The sequence below is a fragment of the Bos javanicus genome, chromosome 12, assembly GCF_032452875.1.
Source record: "Bos javanicus breed banteng chromosome 12, ARS-OSU_banteng_1.0, whole genome shotgun sequence".
Taxonomy (NCBI): domain Eukaryota; kingdom Metazoa; phylum Chordata; class Mammalia; order Artiodactyla; family Bovidae; genus Bos; species Bos javanicus.
In genome coordinates this window covers 77,372,640-77,398,003 of record NC_083879.1, presented here as the reverse complement: position 1 = coordinate 77,398,003, position 25,364 = coordinate 77,372,640, and the positions used below count along the sequence as shown (strand labels likewise).

Below are 25,364 nucleotides of genomic sequence, written 5' to 3'. Positions count from 1 at the left end.
TTCTGAGGAGTTAATGTTATGACATAGAAAGAGGCAAGAAAATAGAGATATAACCATAAAAACTTTGAATGGACCGTATTAGGGCTAAAAAAAAAAAAAACAGGTAAAAAACACAATGCGGGGAACAACTGGGGAAATTCCCATATGGACAGTACATTAGATGATATTATGAACTGATGCCAGTTTTCTTTGATGAGGTAATGGTATTCTGTGGTTTTGCAGAAATATAATCTTACCCTTAAGGTGCCTTCTGAAGTATTTAGGAGTGATGTGTCAGGATGCCTGCAACTTTCTGTCAAATAGTTCAGGAAACAAACAGGAGGGGCGGGGGGAAGGGAGAAGATGAACAAAGGGAGAGATGAAGAAAAAAGCAAACACAGAAAGGCTTAACCATTGATCTAAATGAAGAGCGGACCAATGTGCAAAGTACTATCCATTCACCTTTCCTCTGGGTTTGAAAAATACCTAGAATTAAAACATCTGGGGCAATACCTAAAATTAAAAGAAAACCCCTCTTTTGAGCTAAAATAAGTTTTATATATATATATATATATATATATATATATAAAATATATATATGTATGTATTTCAATATGATGTAAAATTATTCTCTATGCTCGTTCAAACATAACTGAAGGGCAGGAAGATTTTAACTAAATGTTTGCACTATGCATTACTCTCCAAACTGCTTGTCTATTTTAGTAATATATACAGCTATCACAATTGCCCAGTATTTTATTGTGAAGATTTGTCCATTGAGTAGACACTGAGGCTCGTCAGAATTCTGGCTACTACAAACAAGACTGCTGTAAGTGTCTTTGTAAACAGCATCTCACAATTCAGTCTTTTCACACTGCAGGGCAGATTCCCCAAAATGGAAGAGTGAGATGAAAGGGCACCTACTTTTAACTTCTAGTGCTAGATTATTTTCCCAAAAGACAAGAGCAAGTTACACACTTCAGGGATGCATGCCTGAGTGTGCCCAGAGCCTTTACTTCTCCAGCATGGTGAGTTCCCGGTCTTTTTTAAAATGTTGCTATTCTGAGGAGTCGTTTTAAGGAAGCACAAGTAAAATATTCTCAAGAGTGGCCCCTAGGAGTCCTAAAGTACTCACATTACTTTCAAAGGACAAAAAGGGAGAGGTGTGAAAAGATACCCTCTTCTCCTCTAATTTCCCACTGTTTTGGCACCTATGAATTTACATTTCACTTATGTATTTTCCATCAAAGTATACTAGAAACTCATTGAAATACAGACAGTATCTCTCTCTTATTCCTTCACTCAGTGAACAAATATTTACTAATCACCTACCATGTGTCAGGAACTGCTTAGCACTAGTAATACACAAGTAAACAAGATAAAAACACCACCAGTGCCCTCATGTACCTAATACTCTTGGGAAAATCCAACAGCAATTAACTGCAGAACCAGTACTTTAATTACAGTTACGGTAAATGCTTTGAAAAAGAAGAAGAACACGGTGCAATGAAAGCATGTGACTCAGCACACAGTACCAGGAATGGCCTCACTGGGCTTTCAATATGCCTTACTAATGGTTTAATACAGTTCACACAACACCAACGGACTGATAATGATTGATGGCATACAGTTTCTAAACTTGTGGTTTTACAATTGTAATGAGAAGAGGAAGAAAAGAAGATGGGAACTAAAGTTCCTGAACTCCGCAAGCCAGCACCGTGCCAATACCGTCCACGTACCTAACCCACTGAGTCCTCCTCACCAGTTCATAAGGCAGAGACTCACACCCCATTCCTTAAATGTAGACTGTGAGATTCAGAGACACAAAACTTCATGGTTATCAGTATCGAGGACACAGTAGGAATCCAAGCCGGTCTGATTTCTTTCTATTCTATCGCAGTGAATCAAAGGTAGAAATTTCAGACAAAGCCTGGAAAAATGTATCTGCATAATAAAATATATTTTGCTTTACACGTGGTACATTTATAAACTTCCAAGAATAGCAGTAGGCCTACTTTGTATTTAAGTCACTTAGTTTAAAAATATAGTAACTTGCATGCCTGCATATAGAGTACAGGAAGCAAATTAGTGGAAAACATGTTCATTTAAAAATAAAACATGAAGGACTTCCCTGGTGGTTCAGTGGCCAAGAATCTGCCTGCCAATGCAGTGGACAGGGGTTCAATCTCTGGTCTGGAAAGATTGCACATGCCATGGGGCACCTAAGCCTGTTCACCACAACTACGGAAGCCCACATGGTCTAGAGCATGTGCTCTGAAACAAGGAAGAACCACCAGAATGAGAAGCCCCTGCGCCACAACTAGAGTAGGCCCTGCTCACTGGCAACTAGAAACAGCCCATGCACAGCAATTAAAACTCAGCTCAGTCAGAAAATAAATTAACTGAACAATTAAACATGAAAATGTATTCTGTAAATATAAAAGAATATTCCTTTCAGAAGACAGCCGTAATGGAAAAAAAACTTACATGCGACCAATACTAATTTAATATTTTGACAAACTGCCCATGTGCCATGCCACTGTTTTACAGTATCAAAGTTCAATAGAGATGTGATATGACAAAATATTCTTACTCAGACTATTTTGACTTCATGAATTTACCATTCAAGCTCATTATAATGAAACCTAAATTACTTTGCCAAAAAAGGTCCGTCTAGTCAAGGCCATGGTTTTTCCAGTAGTCATGAATGGATGTGAGAGTTAGCTGAGCACCGAAGAATTGATGCTTTTGAACTGTGGTGTTGGAGAAGACTCTTGAGAGTCCCTTGGACTGCAAGGAGATCCAACCAGTCCATTCTGAAGGAGATCAGTCCTGGGTGCACATTGGAAGGACTGATGTTGAAGCTGAAACTCCAGTACTCTGGCCACCTGATGCAAAGAGCTGACTCACTGGAAAAGACCCTGATGCTGGCAGGGATTGAGGGCAGGAGGAGAAGGGGATGACAGAGGATGAGATGGTTGGATGGCATCACCGACTCAATGGACATGAGTTTGGGTAAACTCCAGGAGTTGGTGATGGACAGGGAGGCCTGGCATGCTGCAGTCCATGGGGTCGCAAACAGTTAGACATGATGCCATGAGCAACTGAACTGAACTGAAGTGAAATTAACCACTATCTTAAAGAATCCGCCAGCCAATGCAGGAGATACAGGTTCAATCCCTGGGTCAGGAAGATCCCCTGGAGAAGGAAATGGCAACCCATTCCAGTATTCTTGCTTGGGAAATTCTGTGGACAGAGGAGCCTGGCAGGCAATAGTCCATGGGGTTGCAAAGTCCCCATGGGGTCTCATGACTTAGCACCTAAAGCAACAACAATAATTTAACAACCACAATAAAAATGCAATGATGGAGCAGGAATGCGGGTGTCGGGGGGAATATTTAGAAAGTGAAAGTGAAGTTGCTCAGTCGTGTCCGACTCTTTGTGACCCCATGGACTGTAGCCTACCAGGCTCCTCTGTCCATGAGATTCAACTTTAAAGTCCTCTGGGAATAATCTTGCCAAGTACCTTAATTATGTCTATGTATCACTTCCCTTGTGGCTCAGCTGGTAAAGAATCCACCTGCAATGTGGGAGACCTGGGCTCAATCCCTGGGTTGGGAAGATCCCCTGGAGAAGGGAATGGTTACCCATTCCAGTATTCTGGCCTGGAAAATTCCATGGACTGTATAGTCCATTGGGTCACAAAGAGTTGGACACGACTGAAGGACTTTCACTTCCTTATGTATAGTTAAACACATACAAATACATGCACACACCCAAACTGGATGTGTGTCTCAAATATGCACTAGAATAATTTTGCAGCAATATTACTTCTGTAGCACAACAGACCTCTCAAGGCTGACTTAACCAATGTACAGAGAAAATATGCATCTGCTGCTTATGGTAGAACACAGCAGAGTTATAAAACCAGCAAACACTACACCATTAGGGCTAAAAAGGAGCTAGGGAAATAGCTAGAAAGAATGTGAAGGGAATTTTTCAAATTCTTAGAAGCTCTGAATATTGATGGCACTGTTAACAATCACATCTAGGTTCACTGTGGAGCTTTCCTTCTACAGATGGAGGTGAATCACCAGTACATGAGATTAGATACAATCACTGTCACTTACTAGCTAACAAATGGGAAGAAAAGAGGGTGACAGTAAAAGGGAAGGGAGGGAAGACAGTCCTCCTGCTATAACAAGAGAAAAACTGGAAGAGAAAACATGAGCATGAGTGATGGCTGCACGACTTATCTGCCAACGGATGAAAATTAGCAGGGCAAAGTAGATGTGTAAAAACAGAGTCACTAAATTGTCCCGGGCTGCTACTGGACAGCTGTCCAGACTGTTCATTGCACAAAGGCACTTGGTCAAGGGGCAAAGTAAGGGTTTGACCTGCTCCACTGCTAAGCTGGGCTCCACGTCTCAGGGCTGGAGACACCCAGAGAATGGAGTACTTTCTCTAATTCATAAGAAGTTGCAGTCACTTGTCAAGACTTAGGACCAACAGGCTGTGTCCACTCTGATGGAGGTTTTATGAAATTGTATGAAAGCTACACATGGGCTTGAGGGAGACTGTCTACTCCCCACTGTCATACTCCATCACCATCCTACCACCTCCAAAATTCAGCCTCCCAGCCTCACTGCTATATATAGTGAATCACCAGAAAAGAGCCAAACTGTACAGCCAGTCTTTCTCATGGACGTTCTTGTGGCTGTGAAATATACTCAGTTGTGTCCGACTCTTTGTGGCCCCATGGACAGCAGCCCACCAGGCCCCTCTGTCCATGGAATTCTCCAGGTAAGAATACTGGAATGGGTTGCCATTTCCTTCTGCAGGGGATCTTCCCAACCCAGGGATTGAATCTGGGTCGCCCACTTTGTAAGCAGACTCTTTACTGACTGAACCACTAGGGAAGACCAGTGTTACTGTAGCAGAATGCTAGATAAGATGAAGCAGAATGCTAGAGAAGATGAAGGATGTTCTTAGATACACACAATTTATTCATAATTCAAAGTGAACTCATATTTCACACTTTAAATTTGATATGAAAGTCCATTATTCTGAAGTCGATGATAATTTATGTCAGGCTAAACTAAAATGATCTTTTCATTACTAATGAAAGTTGCTAATAAAATTTATACTGTAATTTACTCCTTAAGGGGAATAAGTATAACTTTAATTATTTAAATTTAATGGCTGCTCCTAATACCATTATCACCACACACCCTGAAGGCTTGCAGGATCACACTTGGTTATGCATTCTATATGTACATGAGGTAAGAGAATGGCATTTGCTAGAAAATATTTTACAATTTGCTCTAATTCAGAGAAACGAAGAGCTATTCCCTGTACTCTTATAGTAGTCAAATACAGGTCACAATGTTTTAATCTGCATATGTTTTTAAGTTTCATACTTCAAAACACTGCAAACAAATAAACAAAATCAGAAACAGACGAAACTGGCTGTTGAACTGCACTTGACAACAAGCGACTCCAGAATGAAGAGTACTAAACGTTCATCCAGGAGAGGTCATAAATGATAAGTTCAATCAAAAAAGTTCATCTCAGATATAGATGTAAAGTATGGGATTGCTACAGAAAATGAAATACCTATTCTCAATTAGTATGTCAGCTTAATCCAAGCTTTTCTTACTTCTACTTAAACACGTAGTAAGCAAACGTTCTGGTGAATTCTCTACTTGATAAAGCTTCGTGCTGTTTCCCAGTACGAGGCTCCAGGTACAATAACATAACCTCAAGTGTTTGTTTTACCTCGAATAACATAACTATCCAGGGCATCTTCCATTCTCTTCAGTGCTTCTGTTCTATCAGAACCATACGTGATGAGCTAAAAGCAAGCAAACAAACGTTTATATAGACAGGTAGAGATCAATCTACCCGTAAGTCAAACATCTCATCCTAGTAAAAGTTAAAAGATTTCATAACACATTTCCAGAATATATTTTGAAATTTCATTCATTCAGTTGTTAGTACAAACTATGTCAATTAAGATTTTTTCAACTAAACAAATATCAGAAACCAGCTATTTCAGACTTTTCTCCTAGATTTCACTATCACAGAAAAGAGTCACTTGAGGTAAACCAAAATGTAACAAAAACAAGCATAAAAAAATCTGAAAGGAAAGCTATCAAAATTGTCAACATTTAGGATGGGATGAATATAAACATCTGGAATAGTGGAGGATTAGCCAAGATTTGTTTTTTCTCTCCCTTCAAGTTTGACACCCTGAATAGCTAATTTAACAAATAATAGAGCACAGAGGCAAAGGGTTCCTGTGTTAGAAAAACAGAAAATCCTACTGTTCTGTATGATTCGGGGCCTGTTTATGTGCTCTAGACCTTATACAAATTGGCAACAGGAACTTAAATATTCATAAAATAATTTTCTGGTTGTTATATGAGACAATCTGTAGTTTGCAAGTTTTTGGTACATTTAATTAGCTTCAATATCAAGCCAGGTTGAAATTAATTTTCAGGTCATTTTTCTGAATAGCAATATAATTTATCTAAAAGTGAAACCATGTATCTATAATATTTTGTGTATTTTTTATTTTAATTAAAGTGTTTCTCTAACAAAACACCTCAAGTTCATTTTAACAATATCACTGTAAAAACTTAAGTGAAAAAAGAAAAATGAAAAAATGGGTCATTTACTACATGAAAAAGCACACTTGGAAGGAAAAAAAAACCATCTTAAGAAACAAGGTTGGGAATTCCCTCATGGTCCAGTGGTTGGAACTCAGTGCACTCACTGCCAGGTCTTGGGTTCAATCCCTGGTTGGAGAACTAAGATCCCACAAACTGAGCAGCAAGGTCAAAAAAAAAAAAAGAAGAAAGAAACAGGGGTTTCAACACAGGTCCATCACTTTAGAAAAAAAAATATATATATATATATATATTCTAAATAAAATCCAGTTTCAACCACTAGCATCATAATTTTACATTCTGTAAGATTCAAAAATGTTAAAAGATCTAAAATTTTAAGTGGATTGGTTAATTTATTCTGGAAAGTCAAATTTCAAAAAGACATCTCATAGTCTCACATAAAATTTAATTATGCTAAATCTACGTAAGTAATTACTGATTCATAAAAACCGAAGCGACAAGGTGAAAAGTCCTCTTAACAAACACAGCCTATTACCTCAACTCCTTTATATCACCCCGTCATTCATACTTTCATCTCGGCAATGCTCACGACTGGTCAAGAAACAATGTAATTCCTTCTCTCTGTACTGAGCTAGCTTGCTGCCACTGGTTAGAGAAGTTTGTTACTGTGGGGCTTGGAGTGACGGTGTGATTAGACTCGGGAGTGGGGAGTGCTGGCAACTAACAAGCTGCTGAAATTTCTCTTAAGAGAAAGAAAAGCTGCCCAGCTTTCACTTTTCCATAGTTAGGTGGCCCTAACTATGTGTTTAATTACGGCACACGATTCAGGTAAAAGCCCCATTTCAGACTTTTTAATTATATATGTCCATTGTCATTCAGAAGAAAACTGAAAGGAACCATTAAGAGTCGAACTAACTTTCGAGATCATCGGATCATAATAAATGCTAATATCACTTCCTGGTTGAATGCCGCTGTCAACTCGGACCTGGGAGAAAGAAGAGAAGAGAAAAGAGAGTTCATAGTGTGAAGCTACTTTTCTAATAACAAATTTAATTTCCATGAGGCAGGTGGATAATTTTAATCTCAAATAATATTTCTGCTTCCAGGAAGTAGAAAAACAATCTAAAAATAGAGATCAAATTATCTTTATCTGTTATTACACAGTTCAGTGTATATATTTTTTGTTAACCCACTAAAGGAAGAAACTAAGGAAGAGCAAAAAAAACAACCTTTCTACAGCACTATAGTGGGATGTGTTTGGAGCAATTTGAGGGTGCCTTCCAGCTGAAACAGAGCATGAGTCTGCCAGGCATTCCAGTGCGGTCCCCAGCCAGGCCACGCATCAGGACTCAGAGCTCTGCTCATCAGCTCCATAGGAACGCTGGTCCTGTGGCTTTCATCTCCGTAACACTTTCCTTTTCTGCCTCACCCTCTCAACTGTAAAACGCTTTTTTTTTTTTTTTCTGTTACTGTCAGTCCCCTGAGAATTTAATGTTTACACAGCTTTTCTCACGGCTTTGCTTTGTAAGGACACAGCCCCAATTAGAGTTCTGATTTTGCCATTTTCATGGGAGGGGGGAAAAAAGCACAAGTTCAAAATATTCTTTTGAAGAAGCTGATTGCTGTTAACCAGCCAACAAGTTAGTTAGTACATCGCTGAGTCTTGTTTTCATCTCCCTGTTTGATGACAGCAGTAAGGCACAAAGGTTAGCCATGTAAAACTTTCAAATGAGCAGTTGCTGAGGATGAAATATTTATTACATTATTGTGCTGAAGTTTTGGAATCTGAAGTATTTAAAAGCTAATCAAAACAGTCGAGACAGTCAAACATGTCCTAGGGGTCTTGAGGATAGAAGGATTCAATGGAAGCTGCTAGAACAGCAGGACTTTGATGCCCAACATGGTTAAGGAGTGGGAAGAGAAGAGGCAAATTCACGGAGCTCTTCACCTGTGGGAAGAAGCCTGCCTCATAAACAGCCGCTCATCTGTCTGCAGCAAGGCAGAAAAAGGTCAACACAGCGGCTGTTAGGCCTTTAATATTTTAATTTAGGCAATTATCAAGGGACCACATGTAGACCCTCTTGTCTAGGATATCCACATGAGAGTTCGATGATGGCTTTATTAAACAGTGACATCAAAAGATAAGCCATGGTTTCATTCTCTTAAAAAAAAAATCATACTACTGTTATCTTCTTTGTAAGGTTTAGGAAGATAACATTAGCACATACCCAGAGTGCTTTTATGTATATACTTGTAAAAGTGTCATGCAAAAATATAGATATTTATATTTGCATTCACATTCATATAGAAAAACCTTCATTCTAAAGGAAAGTCATTCAGCACACTTAAAACATATATTTGGCTTTCTTATTTTCTGAAAACACACTTCAGGGAATAAGTTGAAGCTCTATGAAATTCACAGTGCTCATAAAAACTAGGAAAGAATTAATAGGGCAGCTGTAAAAGCAATAATATCATAATCTGCCTACTGGCCACATTTAAATGGCTCCAAAGTGACAACTGGTGGATCAAGTTACATAACAGAAAAGACATCTCGGAACTTGCATTTTTTAAATTTTAGTAGCAAAATGTTAAGGAGATGATTTTACCAGTATGCATTATTTAAAATCATAGCATGCTTGCTAAAGCTGTGTTTAAAATTGAGACTGGTGCAAGTATTAAAACTTTTGACTTTAAACATATGCTACCATTTACTACAAAAACTGCTACAAAACTAGTGTGGAACTTTGATGTTCAATCCACTGGTAAAATAACAGACAATAAAGAGCATTTATTACGTTCATCTATAGTTCATAACCTAAATTTTTAGTTACCTTGAATAACACCATCCTAAAAGTTAAGTTACCTAGGGCTCTTAGATATAACTGTGTCTTTGTTATTTGCTAAAATTATTATCACAGAAGTTACATCATTTCCATTTAAAAATATATATGGTAAAATAAAGATGTATTACATATAATCAACAAATATCTTTGTAAAGCAAATTGGCATTTCCAATTTAAAACTGTAACAAAACATGAAAACTCTGATTTATAATTTACTGTTTATGCAGCCTTTTTCCAAGTGATTGTCAGCTTTTTTAAAAAGTGTTCTAATAATGAATTAAAATTCAAATTAAGTCTCCATTAAACAAAGCTTATACCAAAAATACATTTTAGCTTTTGCACTAAAACCTTTAGGAACAGAGTCAAGTGGAACTGACACCAAATTTCTGAGCAGAACAAAACTGTGGTCTGAAAATAACACATTTACAAAATATAGTGATCAAAGATAAGAAGAAACTCTTCACCTTTGCCACATAAGCAAACAGGAGACTTACAGAATGTGAAAAGCACAAACCATAAGTTAACTCTGAAGTAGGTATTCTTGTGACCAAAAAAGGTAAGCGCTGCAAAGGATCTCCTGAGTTAAAACTGATGGGGTTTAAGGCAGAAAGGAAGAAAACCCACCATCACCACCAATGCCCAAGCACCTGTGTGTGAGTCCCAAACCCTCGTTCGGAAACCTCAGGCATAATTTAAACATCTTTCTTCACACGGTGGACCCTGTGAAACTGCCAGCCGAGTCCCACCCTTCATTCTCGATTCACCTCTCCCCCTCAGCACAACTCCCAGCCCGCCATGTCTACCTGACAAGTGACAGCCCAATCTGATTAAATGCTTCCAAGGGAGGGGACTCGTGGGCCGCCATGACAGGCCAAAAGTGATCACCATGGAGATACATAATTACAGCTGTCAACGCATCTACTGTCCTGCTGGCATCAAGTTGATTGCTCCCAGCAATAATGATAGACAAAGCTTGTGTGCACGCTCCCGCACCCAGTCACTTTATCTATTCCTTGGTCCATTTAGCTGACATGCAACATTCACACAAGCAAATAACAGCAGTAAGCAGAACATTTAAGGCATTTTAATTGTTTTTTCTTTCTATGGATGGCTCACAACTGCAAATGTTATTACATAAAACTCCTGCTGCAGCATTAATTGAAGAAAGATTTGGTGGGACAAAGACCGTAGGGGGTAGAGTTTGTCCATTATCACTTGTACTTTCAACAGGTCTCACGTTTGAAAATTGCAAATTGCAAAAACTTGCGAGGGCAAAATGTTTGACATCCTGTTAGCTGTTACAACATGGTGAAAACTTCTAACAACTCGAGTAATCATTATGAATTCTTATTTAATACTTTTTTTCTTTGATTAAAAAAATGCTTAGATATGTCCCTATGATACTTGTTTTCTCATCTGCTATTTAATGTCACACAATGCCTGTTAAATCTTTACAATTTTTTTTTCTGCCTTCAGGCTTTGAACACAGCATGGAGTCTCCAAGCCTGGAAAGGGTCAAGTCCCTTTAGAAAGCACATGGGCAAAAACAATTTAAAAAGTGAAATAAATCATATATCCAATAACATCTTCAAATTCAGAATTCTTCCTGTAATCTTTCACCATCTTCATACCAGTAATCAAACGGAATAATCATATTCACAGATGGTACAGCCTTGTCAGCCACTAGCTAACATAATGTCACAAATATACACACTTATTACCTTGATTAACAGAAAAGGTACATCCTTGTTCTTTTTATGCAAGAAAAATGATTTAAATAATAGCCATTAAATACAGAAGTATAAATGAAGTGAGCACTGGTCACTCGTAAGTGGTATACATACTGTGTACTTCTTAAAGTCCTTGACACATAACAGAATGAGGCACATTTTGCTTTCCTTAATCCATTTCAATTAACGAGCTGATTTTGTGCTGGAATTTCTTGACATCTGACTATATAGGGGAAGCTGAATTAGATTTATTGAAAAGATTAAATTGTAATATAGGAAAGTCATTCCCCATTCTTAGGATGCCACAAACTTCTTCATTACAATTTTCAGAAGAACTGGGAACACTGGGAACTATCATTTATTTAGAAGCCAGTTGTCTCCAGACTTCCCTATTAGGTGAATTCTGACTTTCCTGCACATCATAAAGTACAAAATATTAAAAACAAAAAACTGTGATTCCCCATGAATTTCACTTGTCATTCAATTTACACCCTTTGGTGTTGACAAGCTTTAACATAAAAGTGTGACATAAATCAAGATTTTAACCTCTCACTTGGTATTGCAGCTTAATGACTTACACCAGGTAGATGTATTGGTTCTTCATACTGAGACAATCTCCCAACAGACGGCAAACCAAAAGACTTGTAGGGGTCCTGAAAGTTCAAAGAACAGGAAGCACAGCCTTTGAAATATAAATCAGCACAAGTAAGGTTAAATATTTATACAATGAAGAAGCATTTTGGGGCGTATTTACCAAATCACAGATTTCAGAATATTATTGTCTTCTCCTCACTCTAGACAACTTAGAAGTGTATTTAAAAAATCAAACAGAACTAAAAGCAGAATTTAGCCTGACCTTGATCATACTTTATTGAAACTGGTAAAATTCCAACTTTTTATAAATCTTCTTAGAATGCCTTGGGCAAAAATAAAATAACCTAGGCGCTACATCAAAACATACTCAAGTTCAGAACAACAAATGTAGTGCACTGAAGATATTTGTTTTTCTTACTCTCAAAACAGCTCACATATGGTAAGATTTGCGCGTTCTGATTCTCCAAATAAAGACCTGAAAAGTAACTCTGCATGTGCTTCTGGATAAACGCTCCATTTGTAAATATCTTAGATCATCAGAATAAATATTAAGTAAGTTCAGTATCATAACAATAGGGAAGAAAAAGAATACCACTCAAAATATAATGCAAAGAAAACTAACTAAGCCAAGAACTATTTCTCAAGATCCTTGAAAAGCATTCCAAAACAAGGTCCAGGATTGTTAAAACACAGATACTACTAATTTGCTTTTTATTTTACAGACAGGCTTCAATGTCTAAAAGTAAGAGATGGCATTAATGTTTCCTTGCATTTTTGTTTTAGTCATTTGAGAGAAGCATTTTCAGATGCTGGCTGCTTAATTATGTGGTTAATATAGTTATAAAATAATATTAAAGCACTGAACTGAGAGTTTATGAGTAAAATCCATAATTAAAATTATAATTAAGAGCTTTGCGATTTAAATTTTAGTTGTGATTATTCATGTAAGAAATAAAAGTATTGGGGAAACTGTTAAAAAAAATTAAACACTGAATTAACAACTGATGTGTAACTAGGGTAGCTCTTTAACATACACACAGAAATAAATGCTCCTGTTTATTTTCAATGTGGTTTGAAAATAAGCAAACAAAACAAAACCCACGGTCCATTCAAGCACAAGAATATTAAACTAATTCTTTCTCGCTCCTTAAACTGATTAGAAGCTATTCTTCCATCCAGAAACAACACATGAAAATTAATTAAACTCAATCCTTTAAAACTATTTTGAGTTATGTCAAAATGATCTAACCTTTCTTTTTCTGGTTCAGCTCTGAATTACATAATCAAATACTTGACCCCAAGTTACAGGACGCTGACTTTACCTTGTTGTTTAGTTATACGTGGTCCCATGACTCGGGACACAAACACCACCCTTCCTCCCATCATCCCTCCTCCCAGTGTTCGCTTTACCTCGGCATAAACTCGACATTCGACCGCCCAGCCGTTGATGGGAATATCGGCTTGTTTGTGCCTGAGAGGGTAACCCTTGGCAACACGTATCATTTCTTGGACCAGGTCCAGGCCAGTGATGCATTCTGTGACGGGATGCTCAACCTACAAGGACAAGACCTGCCCGTCAGTAGGTGTGGTGGTGGTGGTCCAGTCACTCAGTCGTGTCCCACTCTTTTGCGACCCCATGGGTTGCAGCCCACCAGGCTCCTCTGTACATGGGACTTCCCAGGCAAGAATACTAGAGTGAGCTGCCATTTCCTTCTCCAGTGGATTTTCCAGACTCGGGGATCAAACCCATGTCTCCTGAATTGAAGGCAGATGCTTTACTACTAAGCCACCAGGGAAGCTCCAACAGATGTAGGAAAAGTAAATAAATAGAAATAAGCAGGGACAATGTCAGCAATTTCTGGGTAAAATGAGGTTAATTATAATCATAGTTGACTTGAAAACTATCTAAGAGAATAAAATTAAAGCATCGATACCATATAGTACAAAGCTGGGTGAGAAAAACAGACACCCCAAAAGTGTTTGTAAACTGTCTCTACTACTTTTCCCAGTGTTTATTTTGATGGGGTTCAACCAGGTTCAACATTTTTAATTTTATACTAATTCTTCACTGACGATTACATATTTATAGCTAGCGTCCTCAGTGTGGCTGATCATCAGCCTGTTCTGCTACACTTAGCACGGCATCCGCAGAGGCAGCTTACGCTTTTCCACAGCACTAGTCCAGCCTGAGTCTCACCCACTCGCACGCTTTCACTAACCTGTCCTGACAAGCAACCAGATTAGCGTACTCTTGCATCAATGCAGTGTAGCAGAAAGGAGCAGATGGATCCTGCAGGTTGTTCTCCCTCCAGACCGGCGTGGGGAGTGCTTAGCATGCACAATGGCAACACTGAGCCAGTGAAATCACTGCTCTCTCAGCAAACTGCTGATAACTATTTTGGACGATGCTGTCATGGGGATCCCTGGCCTTCCACCCTAGCGCACGGGATGCACATGTACAGAAACATGCACAAACATACAGGGATACCAACAGACACACTGTTATCAATCTGATCGATTGCTGACGAGATCCTGAACTTAACTGAGCTAAAATAAAGCCACTGAGGGTGTTGGTAAAGGGCAGGTCCTCTGCCTTCCATCTAAAGCCTTGAATAAGTTTTGAGAATATCAACTTTGGCCACATCAGCTGCTTCAATACCAGTTTCCTTTCTCATGAAAATTAAGCATGTTTTAAAAGCACTTCACTATAGTTTCTTTATCATGACATGTTATATTTCATACACTCTGACATGCGAAAAGGTCAATGAACAGACCAATTGTCTTTCCATCTTCAACTACACTAATTGAAGGACAGGACTTAGTCATTATAATAATCTTGAAGCTTATCATAAGCAGACAATGCCACGGTCTTAAAAAAAAAAAAAAAAGCTTTGTAAAAATAAACAGATGGCATCCATAATTAGCTCTGTGTGTGTTATGAGTTTGTTTACAGTTTCAACAACATTTTAAGACATTTTGACATAATTTTAATGACAAATCATCACTAAAATAAGCATCTACCCTTTGTAAAATATATGCAACACTTAAGTAAAGATTTTATTAGATAGTTTAGAATCTATATTCTTAAAAGCAAAACATGGTTTTGAGAGGAACAAGGTTCTGTACGATAAATATAATAAGACAGGAACAAATGTAAACCCATTCTATTATTGCTGGAAATGAATTTCACGTGAGAATGCATCTTACCACCCTAACTATTCAACCTACTATGTGACCAAGGGCTTTTTATATTAATACTATCCACTACCTTTGTTAAGTAAGAAAACATTTTTAAAAGCTCACAAAATGATTTAATTTCATCCTTCTATATCTATCGCTCAGAAAAGCACATACTATATACTAGACAAGGAAATATACATTAAAGGAATGAAGGAAAGAGTGGCAAATTCAGAGCCATGTCTCTAGTAAGCGGTAGAGGCAGGGTTGGAATCTCATCCCTCCAGAGGTGATATTAGCTGCCTGTTCTTCCTCATGGAAAAATGGATATGAAAGTATGTAGTAAAGATAAATAGCTAAACAATTATGTACTGTTATCTTTTATAAAATACATGATTATGAAAGGCTAAAGACCCAAATTCATTGTAAGGCTCTGTTACACCTTAGAAAACCTCCTTATAACTCCTTATAACTTATAACTTGTAACCTCCTTATTACTCCTTATAACTTATAACCTCCTTATAACTCCTTATAACTGTATAGGAAAAAAGTTTATTAAACTTCTATTGAATAGAATCTAAAATTGGACCCACTTTAACCCAATTTAGAGTTATATAACAGTAACACAACATTTTATAATCTTAGTGAGCCGCAATTATTACAAAATAAAATCAGCAGACAACTAAAATAACAGCTACCTACTAAAGACAAAATCATTAAAGAATTTTTTAAAAATATCCACTGAGGTTCAAGTATTGTTAAAGTACACAAAATAGTCTGATATACCTAAATTTTTCAGATAACAGAAATACGTCTTTTTAAAGGAAAACATAAATTTAAACATTTTTAAGAGAAATCCTTCTAAATACATTTTAACAGAATTCCAAAGCTATTCAACAGGATATGTGAAGCATTTCCTTTAGACCCTGTATTATTATTATCATCAGGCATCTTATAATTAAAACACTGACTAAATAACCATGTCTACCCCCCATTCCTGAAAACTTAAAAATAGTTTCCCTGTGCAAGTTAAACTCAATGCTTAAGAAGAACAGAGGTTACAAAGAGAAAAAATCATTCCCACGCCAAAACATAATTCATTAAATGTTTTAAAAATATCATTAAATAAAACAAAAAAGAAAAAAAAGGAAGGGAAGGGGGTAAAATCAATGCAAAGTAAAGGTTAACCGAAACAAAAGGTTATAAGAAGAAAAAAAGACTCAAACACTGGCTTCTGGTAAACCAACAAATTCATCATGTCCAACCTAGAACACCATGTCCAACCTAGAATAAAAAACAACCTCTGAAAGTATGATGTTAATAAACATCTATTCTGAGGACTACTGTGTCGGGGGAGGACAAGGTTTCTGAGTAACTTCTATTTGGGAAACACTGAGTTAATCTAAGTTAAACAGGCTTTTGCTTTTTTTGAAGGACTCCTCAAACACATTAATCTGTAAATACACCACAGGACTCTCTGAAAGGAGACTGTACAGCATTTATTTAACTGCACACCTCCTCCTTTTGCAGACAATCTTTATGGATTGAGAATTCCAAAGAACACACATTTAGAAACAATGCCTTAAAGATTCAAAATACTGGGTTGGCCAAAATGGTTGTTCGGGTTTTTCTGGAACATTGTACAGAAAAACCTGAATAAAATTTCTGGCTAACACACTACAAAACCCAATTCCCTTATGTGACTCTATCCTCGCCAAACAAATTGTTGGTCTTCACACATCAATTTCCTGCCCCAAAGAAATAAGTGCTAGTTCCAAGAAACGTATGAATGAAGGATCTTCCAGATAGTACGACTGTGCATTAGAGAGTAATATACTGACATCCTAGTACGTGAAACCTTGGGGTTTGGGCAGCAAAATTAATACCTAGCCAAAAAAGCGAGTGAGAAGGAGAGAAAACATACACACACACACACACACACACAAACCCAAAAAAAGAGTGAAAGTCACTGTTGTGTCCGACTCTTTGCAACCCCATGGACTATACATACAGTCCATGGAATTCTCCAGGCCAGAATACTGGAGTGGGCAGCCTTTCCCTTCTCCAGGGCATCTCCCCAACCCAGGGATCAAAGCCATGTCTCCTGCATTACGGGCGGATTCTTTACCAGCTGAGCCACAAGGGAAGCCCAAGAATCCTGGAGTGAGTAGCCTATCCCTTCTCCAGCAGATCTTCCTGACCCAGGAATCGAACCAGGACGTCATGCATTGCAGGCAGATTCTTTACCAACTGAGCTATGAGGGAAGCCCATCCAAATCAGAATTTAATTCTCCAAGGCAAATTATTGACTGGGATGTATTTATCAGGTCAATGCCACCTTGGAGGTTCTGCTGCTGCTATTAGTTGCTAAATCGTGTCTGACTCTTTGCAACTTGATGGACTGTAGCCTCCAGACTCCTCTGTCCGTGGAATTTTCCAGGCAAGAATACTGTAGTGGGTTGTTTTCTTCTTCAGGGGATCTTCCTGACTCAGGAATCGAATGTGCACCTCCTACACTGGCAGGTGGATTCTTTACCACTGAGCCACCTAGGAAGTCTCGCAGGTTCTATCAAGAGCTTATAAATCAGCACTGGCAATGCCAATTATGAACCTCCTTATGAATCTTTTATTCAAACAGGTACAAATGACGATCATCAAATGCCATGTTAAGATCCATAATCACACTCAAAATCTATGAGTATGTATAGTTATATATGCCTACATTAGATGGTCACGGCCAGCCAGTTTTTTATAGATCTATTTGCAAATTTACTTTAGTTGTCTTCTCAGTCACCATCAAACTGTCACTACTGTCAGTATTTGAGTCTAGATTTCTTGCCACTCCCTCTAATTTTTTGCTTCAAATGTATTTCCCCCAAAAAAATGAATAACTGAGCTTATCAAATGCAATGGCAAAGTAAACCAGGTTTCACTTCACATGAGTACTTGATGTATCAAATTTCAATAGTAATAAACTTAGAAAAGCTAAATGTTTCTGGAATTGTGTTGTCATTATCTGCCTTTGTAAAAGTTATAATCATAAATTCTGCCACTGCCACTGTGATCTTTAGCTTTATTCCTCCTCAAATACCAACTGCGTGCGTGCATGCTAAGTCACTTCAGTTGTGTACAACTCTTTGCGACCCTACAGACCATAGCCCACCAGGCTCCTCTCTCCATGGGATTCTCCTGGCAAGAACATTAGAGTGGGCTGCCATGCCCTCCTCCAGGGGATCTTCCTGGTGATCTTCCAGTGATCGAACCTGCATCTCTCAAGTCGCCTGCATTGGCAGGTAGGCTCTTTACCACTAGGACCACCTGGGAAGTCCTAAATACCAATCAGGAAGTATCCAAAACTAGTGAAGGGAAGACAGATACTTCCAGAGTCCTAAAGTCCTAAAGTATCCACCTATAAAATACCTTCATTAATGACAAGGGGAGAAACACGAACATTACGGTGGGGAAATCCAAGACATGCCACCTTAACCAAGGCAACATCACCAGTAACGGGATAAACAGACACTGCATGTCTCCTATAATGGTCCTCATGGAAGAACGGCATTTCTGTAATATTCTTGCTGAATATGCAATGTCCGGATATACTCAAGAGAAAAAAGACAAACACAAAATGAGGGACACTCTATAAAACAAATGGCCTGTGCTCATTTAAAAAAATGTCAAGGTCATAGGTGACCAAACAAAAGACTAAGGAACTGCTCCAGATAAAGACTAAAGAGTCATGGCAAGCAGACACAACACAGGATCCGGAACCAATATTAAAATGTTGTAATTTTACTATAAAAGACATTTGTGCAGAACTAGTGACACGTGAAGATGGTCTGTGGACTGGGAGAGAGCAATATGTCATTGTTAGTGTTCTGATGTTGGTAATGGTACTGTGGCAACGTAAAAGAGCTTTCTTGTTTTCAGGGGATACGTGTTTAGAGGTAAAGGAGCACCAGGCCTACAACTTACTCTGAAATGTTTCAGGTAAAGAGGACAGAGAGAAATTAAGATATGGGTATAGGATAAAAATAAAGCAAACGTAAATGTTAGTAAAGGGTGTTCAGATATTTTTAGTAATGTTTAGAAATTTTATAGACATCAGAAATAATTGTAAAATAAAACTTAATAAAAGTTAGAGCAACATCACCAAAGTTTTTGTTTTTATATTATGAAACATTATTAAGGTAAAGGTATCTGACTTGATTGACATGATCGTCTCTTCAATCAGAACCCTTCCACTGCGCTAAATAACCAAAAGCAGATAATTTGCTCAATGTGTTTTCTCTGACTTAAACTTTTAAATATACTTTATTATGCTGATTATCTAATAATTCTAAAGATTGTAAGAATGGGTAACTACATAACAGGCAAGCATTCCTCAAGGGGAATAAGATTCAGGCAAATTTTAATTACATACTGAAGTTAACTTCAAATGAATATTAACACTGAGGCATGTTTAAAAGTTTAAATGGGTGCTTCATTTAGATGTTTGTAACAAAACCCACCCTACTAAAGAATTACATAATTACTCAAGGTTACAGACGCTTGCTCCTTGGAAGAAAAGCTATGACAAACCTAGACAGCGTATTAAAAAGCAGAGACATCATTTTGCTGACAAAGGTCCATATAGCCACAGCTATGGTTTTTCCAGGAGTTGTGTACAGATATGAGAGTTGGACCATAAAGAAGGCTGAGCACCAAAGAATTGATGCTTTCAAATTGAGAGTCCCTTGGACTGCAAGATCAAACCAGTCAATCCTAAAGGAAATCAACCCTGAATGTTCACTGGAAGGACTCATGCTGAAGTTGAACCTCCACTACTTTGGCCACTTGATGTGAAGAGCTGACTCATTGGAAAGGACCCTGATGCTGGGAAAAACAGGGCAGGAGGAGAAGGGGACGACAGAGGATGAGATGGTTGGATGGCATCACCAACTCAATGGACATGATTTTGAGCAAATTCAGCAAGACAGTGAAGGACAGGGAAGCCTGGCATGCTGTAGTCCATGAGGTCGCAAAGAGTTGGACACAACTTAGTAACTCAACAACAACCACAAGTTTAAAAGAGGAGAAAGTCCTAAAGAGTGAGGAGAGGCATCAGATCAATGAACTATGTGTTATCTTGGCCGTTATACAGAAAGAGGGTGATGTAAAGTGTTCACAGTTCCTTAAACAGAGGGTAGGTTTTTTTTTAGGTGTTAAGTGGAGGCCCAGCTGCTTAGTCCAGGCAGCAGCTGTCCCTAAAAGCAGAAGACCCATGTACACATCATAACTAACATCTGCATGGCACTGAAATTTATCAAACCTCTCCATGTTCATGAACTTGCTCCCTGTTTCACTGTCATTTTATGGACAAGACACTTGAGATACTCACAAGAAGTGTGTGGTAAGAGAATGCTCTAACACCCAAATAATATTATGTTAAATTAACATAACTTAAAGTAACTTCTTTATTAAATACAAGTCTAATTGACAGATACTACAAAGACCCAGATTGTGAAAGCCATCTTTTGAAAGAAGAACTTGTTCGATTCAACTGAGCAAAGCAGTATAGGTATGATTACCTGATGAGATATGAGGAAATTGTCCTGTTACATAAAATTGTGTTTCATAATGGTATTTGGCATAATAGGTCTCTATCTTTTTTCGTTTGTTGTTATTCTGGCCTGAAAGGACAACTGATGTCATTATTTTTGGTTTTGCGCTTTCAGGTCAGAGACAGTCTTTGTCCAAAATGGAATCTAACATATACCTATTAAAATACTGAAACTCTACCTCCTGGGAATACAGGATTTCAAAATAAAGATCTAAAGTTATTAAATTTTGATCCACAGGCCTCAAAGAAAAAAAGCACGTTGGGCAATAGGCCCCAACACATCATTCCTGTAAACTCACCTTGAAAATAATGGCTACATTCAAGGGTGGTGCTGAAAACTGAACAAATTTTATTATAGAGCTTTCCTGTTGACCCACACACAAACAGTCAGATGAAGAAAGGATAAGAGAACTATTAGGTGTTGAACTGTACTCCCCTCACTTCTGCCCAATTCATATATTTAAGTCCTAACCCCGAGTACTCAAAATATGACTATGTTTGGAGATGGGGTCTTTAAAGAGGCAATTAAGTTAAAATGAGGTCATTAAGGAGGGCTCTAATAAAATGTGACTGACGTTCTTGCAAGAAGAGATGAATACACAGATGACACGCAGCAAGAAAGGAAGACCACAAGGGGACCCAAGACGCCAAGTTCTAATCTGCAGGCCACAGAGAAAGGCCTCCAGACCAAGCCACTCTGCCACACCCTGATTTACACTCCTGACTCCACAAGTGTAACAAAACGGTGCTTAAGCCACTCAGCCTGTGATAAGCTGATATGGTAACCCTAGGAAACAAATACAGGAACAAATTTGGAAGGTTCTAGATAAGAATCTAGAACTCAAAGACACCAACATAGTTTATAAAATGCTTCCAAACAAAAACTAATGAAAAATGTCTGACAAATTTAACTATTCATGTCTATTTAACAAAAGCTTCTTTCCTTCAATTTTCCAGTAAGACTCAAAGAAAGACATCAAGTGACAGCATAACATACCCTACTTTACGTTCTCAGTTTCCCAGGAAAGGAACTTCAAATATTCCAGAATATTCCGGTTCTGGCTAGCTCCAGCCAGTCTGAGAACCCTGGCCTCTGTGCTTTCAAATACAATCAAAATGTCAATTTCTGTCCAGATCTAAAATATTCCTCCTGGCAAGAAGGGAATTTTACAAATTAATTACAAATCCATTTCCCTGTAATTTCTCCTATTTCCACCAATTATTCTTTCAGTCAAACACCTTAACTCCATAAAAGGCTAAACTCTTTAAGTACTTTTTTAAATTTAAAATTGCTCTGAAAATAAGAAAAAGATATTTGTTCAGTTATAGTCAATTCTCAGAAATCAGATTTAGGCTGCAATAATTCTTAACTTTTTAATGTGTGAAACTGTGAAGGGTAAGAATCAAGATGCTAAAAAGGTTTTCCTAAAATGCTCCTGGAAAACAAGGTTCCATACGATACAAAAGTCTTTGATGGGATCTCTGATGAGATGTGGGGGTATCTGGCCTCCAGAGAATTTCAACAGCACTATTATTACACTTTTTCTTTCACAGCAAAAGTAGATTCCTCCTTCACTGTTGCAATCAGTATAAGCCACTGACTGAGATCTAACAAAGGGGATACAATTTAGATCTCTGTTCTTCAAGATGTGGAATAGCCAGCTGACCATATTTGGGCATTAAATTTAACATGTTACTCCTTTCTATTTGAGAGTTTTCTAGCCTTTTTTTTTTTTGCCTTTGTAGACAATATTAAGACTGCTTTTCAAAAAAAATAAAATCTATAATTACTTGGATTTGGAAATTAACAATTACATACACACACATACACACAATTTGGAAAGGTATAGTCAGGATCCACAATACTAATTTTAGCACAAAGATCTAAGCAGAAATAGCTTATCAATGTAACCCTTTAGTGAGTTTCATGTTCAGAAGAAAGATTTCTATCTCCATTTTTCTCTTACACAAAACTCTTACAATGAAACAGAGACTTCTTCCAAAGCAGTTAGTATTTCAACTATGTTTGTTCATTTGCAACAATAATTTTTCAATCAACTGACAAAAGAATAAGAGGAAGTTATTATTAATTAATTTGTGGCCCAGTTTGCCACCTGAAAAAAAAAAAAGACCACTTACACGCTTTTTAAATTATAATGACGACAGTAATAGTGAACATATTAACCAATGTTTAACCAACATAGCATGCAGAATATTACTGGTAAGATTCCTACAGTTAGGAAGAAGAGTGAGTGCTTACTATTAACCAGACGCTATTTTGAGCAGTTAAATATTCATTCATTAATGCTCACAATCCTATCAAGTAAGTGCTACATTTTACTGTCACTTCACAGATGAGGGAAATGAAGCACAGTGAAGTTAAGGAACTTGCTTACAGACACACAGCTAGGAAACAGCAGGGCTAGGATTTACTGGTGCTGAGTGAAAACAGAGGATGCTCATAATTTACGGAAACAATGATTAAATGAGCTCCCACTGGTCAGTTATGACTGTTTTGAACTGTTTTAGAGTCTAGAACCTCATAAAGTTTCTCCCTGGTAAAGTGTGTGTCCAATTTCAGAGGATTCACAGACTCCCCTCCAACTCATTAAAAAGCCCAGATAACCCAGCTTAGATGTTTCTGGTTTGGGAAGAGGGAAATAGCAACACGGTTCACTCCCCTCCAGGGTCTCTATCTCCCTCGACTTAGTGAGACACAGGGGACATGTGAAGCACTGCTATCTGGGGGCAGTGACAGCTGACAACAGGTAACAGGCTCTTCTCTCTCATGGGCTGGGATGAACTGAGAGACCAGCTTCAGAGAAGTCCAGGGAAGAATGTGAAAGGCACAGGTCACGGAGACGGCTTGGATCCTGCAGAGACTCACGCACCCTGGAGAGAAAGTCAACCAAGGCTTCAGAAGAGTCCCTGTTCTCTTTGCCAATGAATCCAAGTGGTCCATGTATGTTAGTTGGATGCTGATGTCTGGATCCTTGAGACAAGGAGAATAGTGGGGACACAGGCTCCTTCTATCCTCGGGAGTAGATACAGTCCTATCACCAACTACTTGAATATCACAACAAACAGGATTTGGTACTGACCACTCCAAAAAACCACAGCTAAACCACAGGAGAGGATGTACCCACCGAGAAAGGATAGGAATTCAGAATAATGATCATATAGGCCAAGTGATGGAGAAGGCAATGGCACCCCACTCCAGTACTCTTGTCTGGAAAATCCCATGGACGGAGGAGCCTGGTAGGCTGCAGACCATGGGGTCACGAAGAGTCGGACACGACTGAGTGACTTCACTTTCACTTTTCTCTTTCATGCATTGGAGAAGGAAATGGCAACCCACTCCAGTGTTCTTGCCTGGAGAATCCCAGGGACGGGGAGCCTGGTGGGCCACCGTCTATGGGGTCGTACAGAGTCGGACACGACTGAAGCGACTTAGCAGCAGCACCAGCAGCAGGCCAAGTGAATCTAAGCAAACTCCAGGAGACTGTGGAGGACAGAGAAGCCTGCTGTGCTGCAATCCATGGGGTCACAAAGAGTCAAATACAACTTAGCAACTGAACAACAATGCTAAGTGAAATAGAGCAGCTAAGGGACAGAAAAAAAAAAAAAAGGAACTCTATCCAAAAAACCAGTAAAGGCACCTAGAAACTCCAAGAGTAGTGATATAAGAATACACACACACACACCACTCCACCTGCAATTAGACTTTCTGGGATAAAATAACATAAGGATCTTTATGGGGTGATGATATGTCCTACAACTGGATCCTGCTCTTTATAGAACAACTTTGTAAATGTTCCACCACTCACTGACTTGTCTTAGTGGTTTGCACTGCTGTAACAGAGTAACACAGACAGAGTGGCGTATAAACAACAGAAATGTGTTTCGCACAGGTCCAGGGGCTGGGAGGGAAGTTGAAGATCAAGGGACAGCTGATTCACTGTCTGATGAAGGCCGCCGTCTCAGTCCACAGACGGCCACCTTCTCTCTGAGTCCCTACATGCAGGAGGGGAAGGTTCTCTCTGGGGCACAAACCCCACCCATGAGGGCACCCCCTCATAATCTAATCACTTCCCAGAGGCCTTACCTCCCAAAACCATCACACTGGAGGGTAATGTATCAACATATGAATTTTGGAGAGACACAAACATTCAGCCTACTGTATTTGTATACTTAAAATGGGCTAATGTTATGATATACAAAGTATACCACAATAAAGACTATTAATTTCTTTTTCAATAGTTAAGTTAACATAGGGAGTTCCCTGGTGGTCTAGTGGTTAGGATTTGGTGCTTTCACTGCTATGGCTGGGGTTCAATCCCTGGTCAGGGAACTGAGATCCCACAAGCTGCGAGGCACGGGACAAAATTAATTAAAAAAAAAAAAAAGTATAGAGTCATTTTCACTCATGCAAATTCTCATATAATTTAGCTCCTATGCACCAGTCCTCAGGAAGCTACTTAAAGACATGCTGTAGGGGAAAAAAAGGAATAAACCAACAGTGCTTAAGACAAAAGTCCAGGAGAAAAGAAATTTTTACAAAGAGAGGTAGAAGAAATTCTCAGGACAGGCAGAGAATGTAGTGGGTGAAAGGAAACCAGAGACTACTACACAATGGCAAAAGTGACCAAAAAAAAAAAAAAGCTCAATGAGTTTGAATATAATGAAACACAGATCAAGAATGTGGATAAATCAGTGATAAATACACAGAAACCTAAGCCAGCACACAGACAAACCAGAAGACAGTTTTTAGCTACAGAGAAAGCAAAATGGTGCAGGAGAGTGA

At 38.4% G+C, this 25,364-nt stretch overlaps 1 protein-coding gene across 5 annotated transcripts in view; it reads right to left on the bottom strand.

Annotated features, from left to right (window-relative positions):
• PCCA (propionyl-CoA carboxylase subunit alpha) overlaps window positions 1-25,364 on the bottom strand; it is a 417,781-nt gene that overhangs the window by 175,246 nt on the left and 217,171 nt on the right. For all 5 annotated transcript variants that reach the window (XM_061435312.1, XM_061435309.1, XM_061435310.1 and 2 more), the window contains 4 exons: window positions 13,192-13,335; window positions 11,766-11,840; window positions 7,528-7,596; window positions 5,758-5,833 (listed from right to left, as the gene is read on the bottom strand). In XM_061435312.1, coding sequence (XP_061291296.1) covers window positions 5,758-5,833; window positions 7,528-7,596; window positions 11,766-11,840; window positions 13,192-13,335 — 364 coding nt within the window. The remainder of the gene's footprint in view (window positions 1-5,757; window positions 5,834-7,527; window positions 7,597-11,765; window positions 11,841-13,191; window positions 13,336-25,364) is intronic.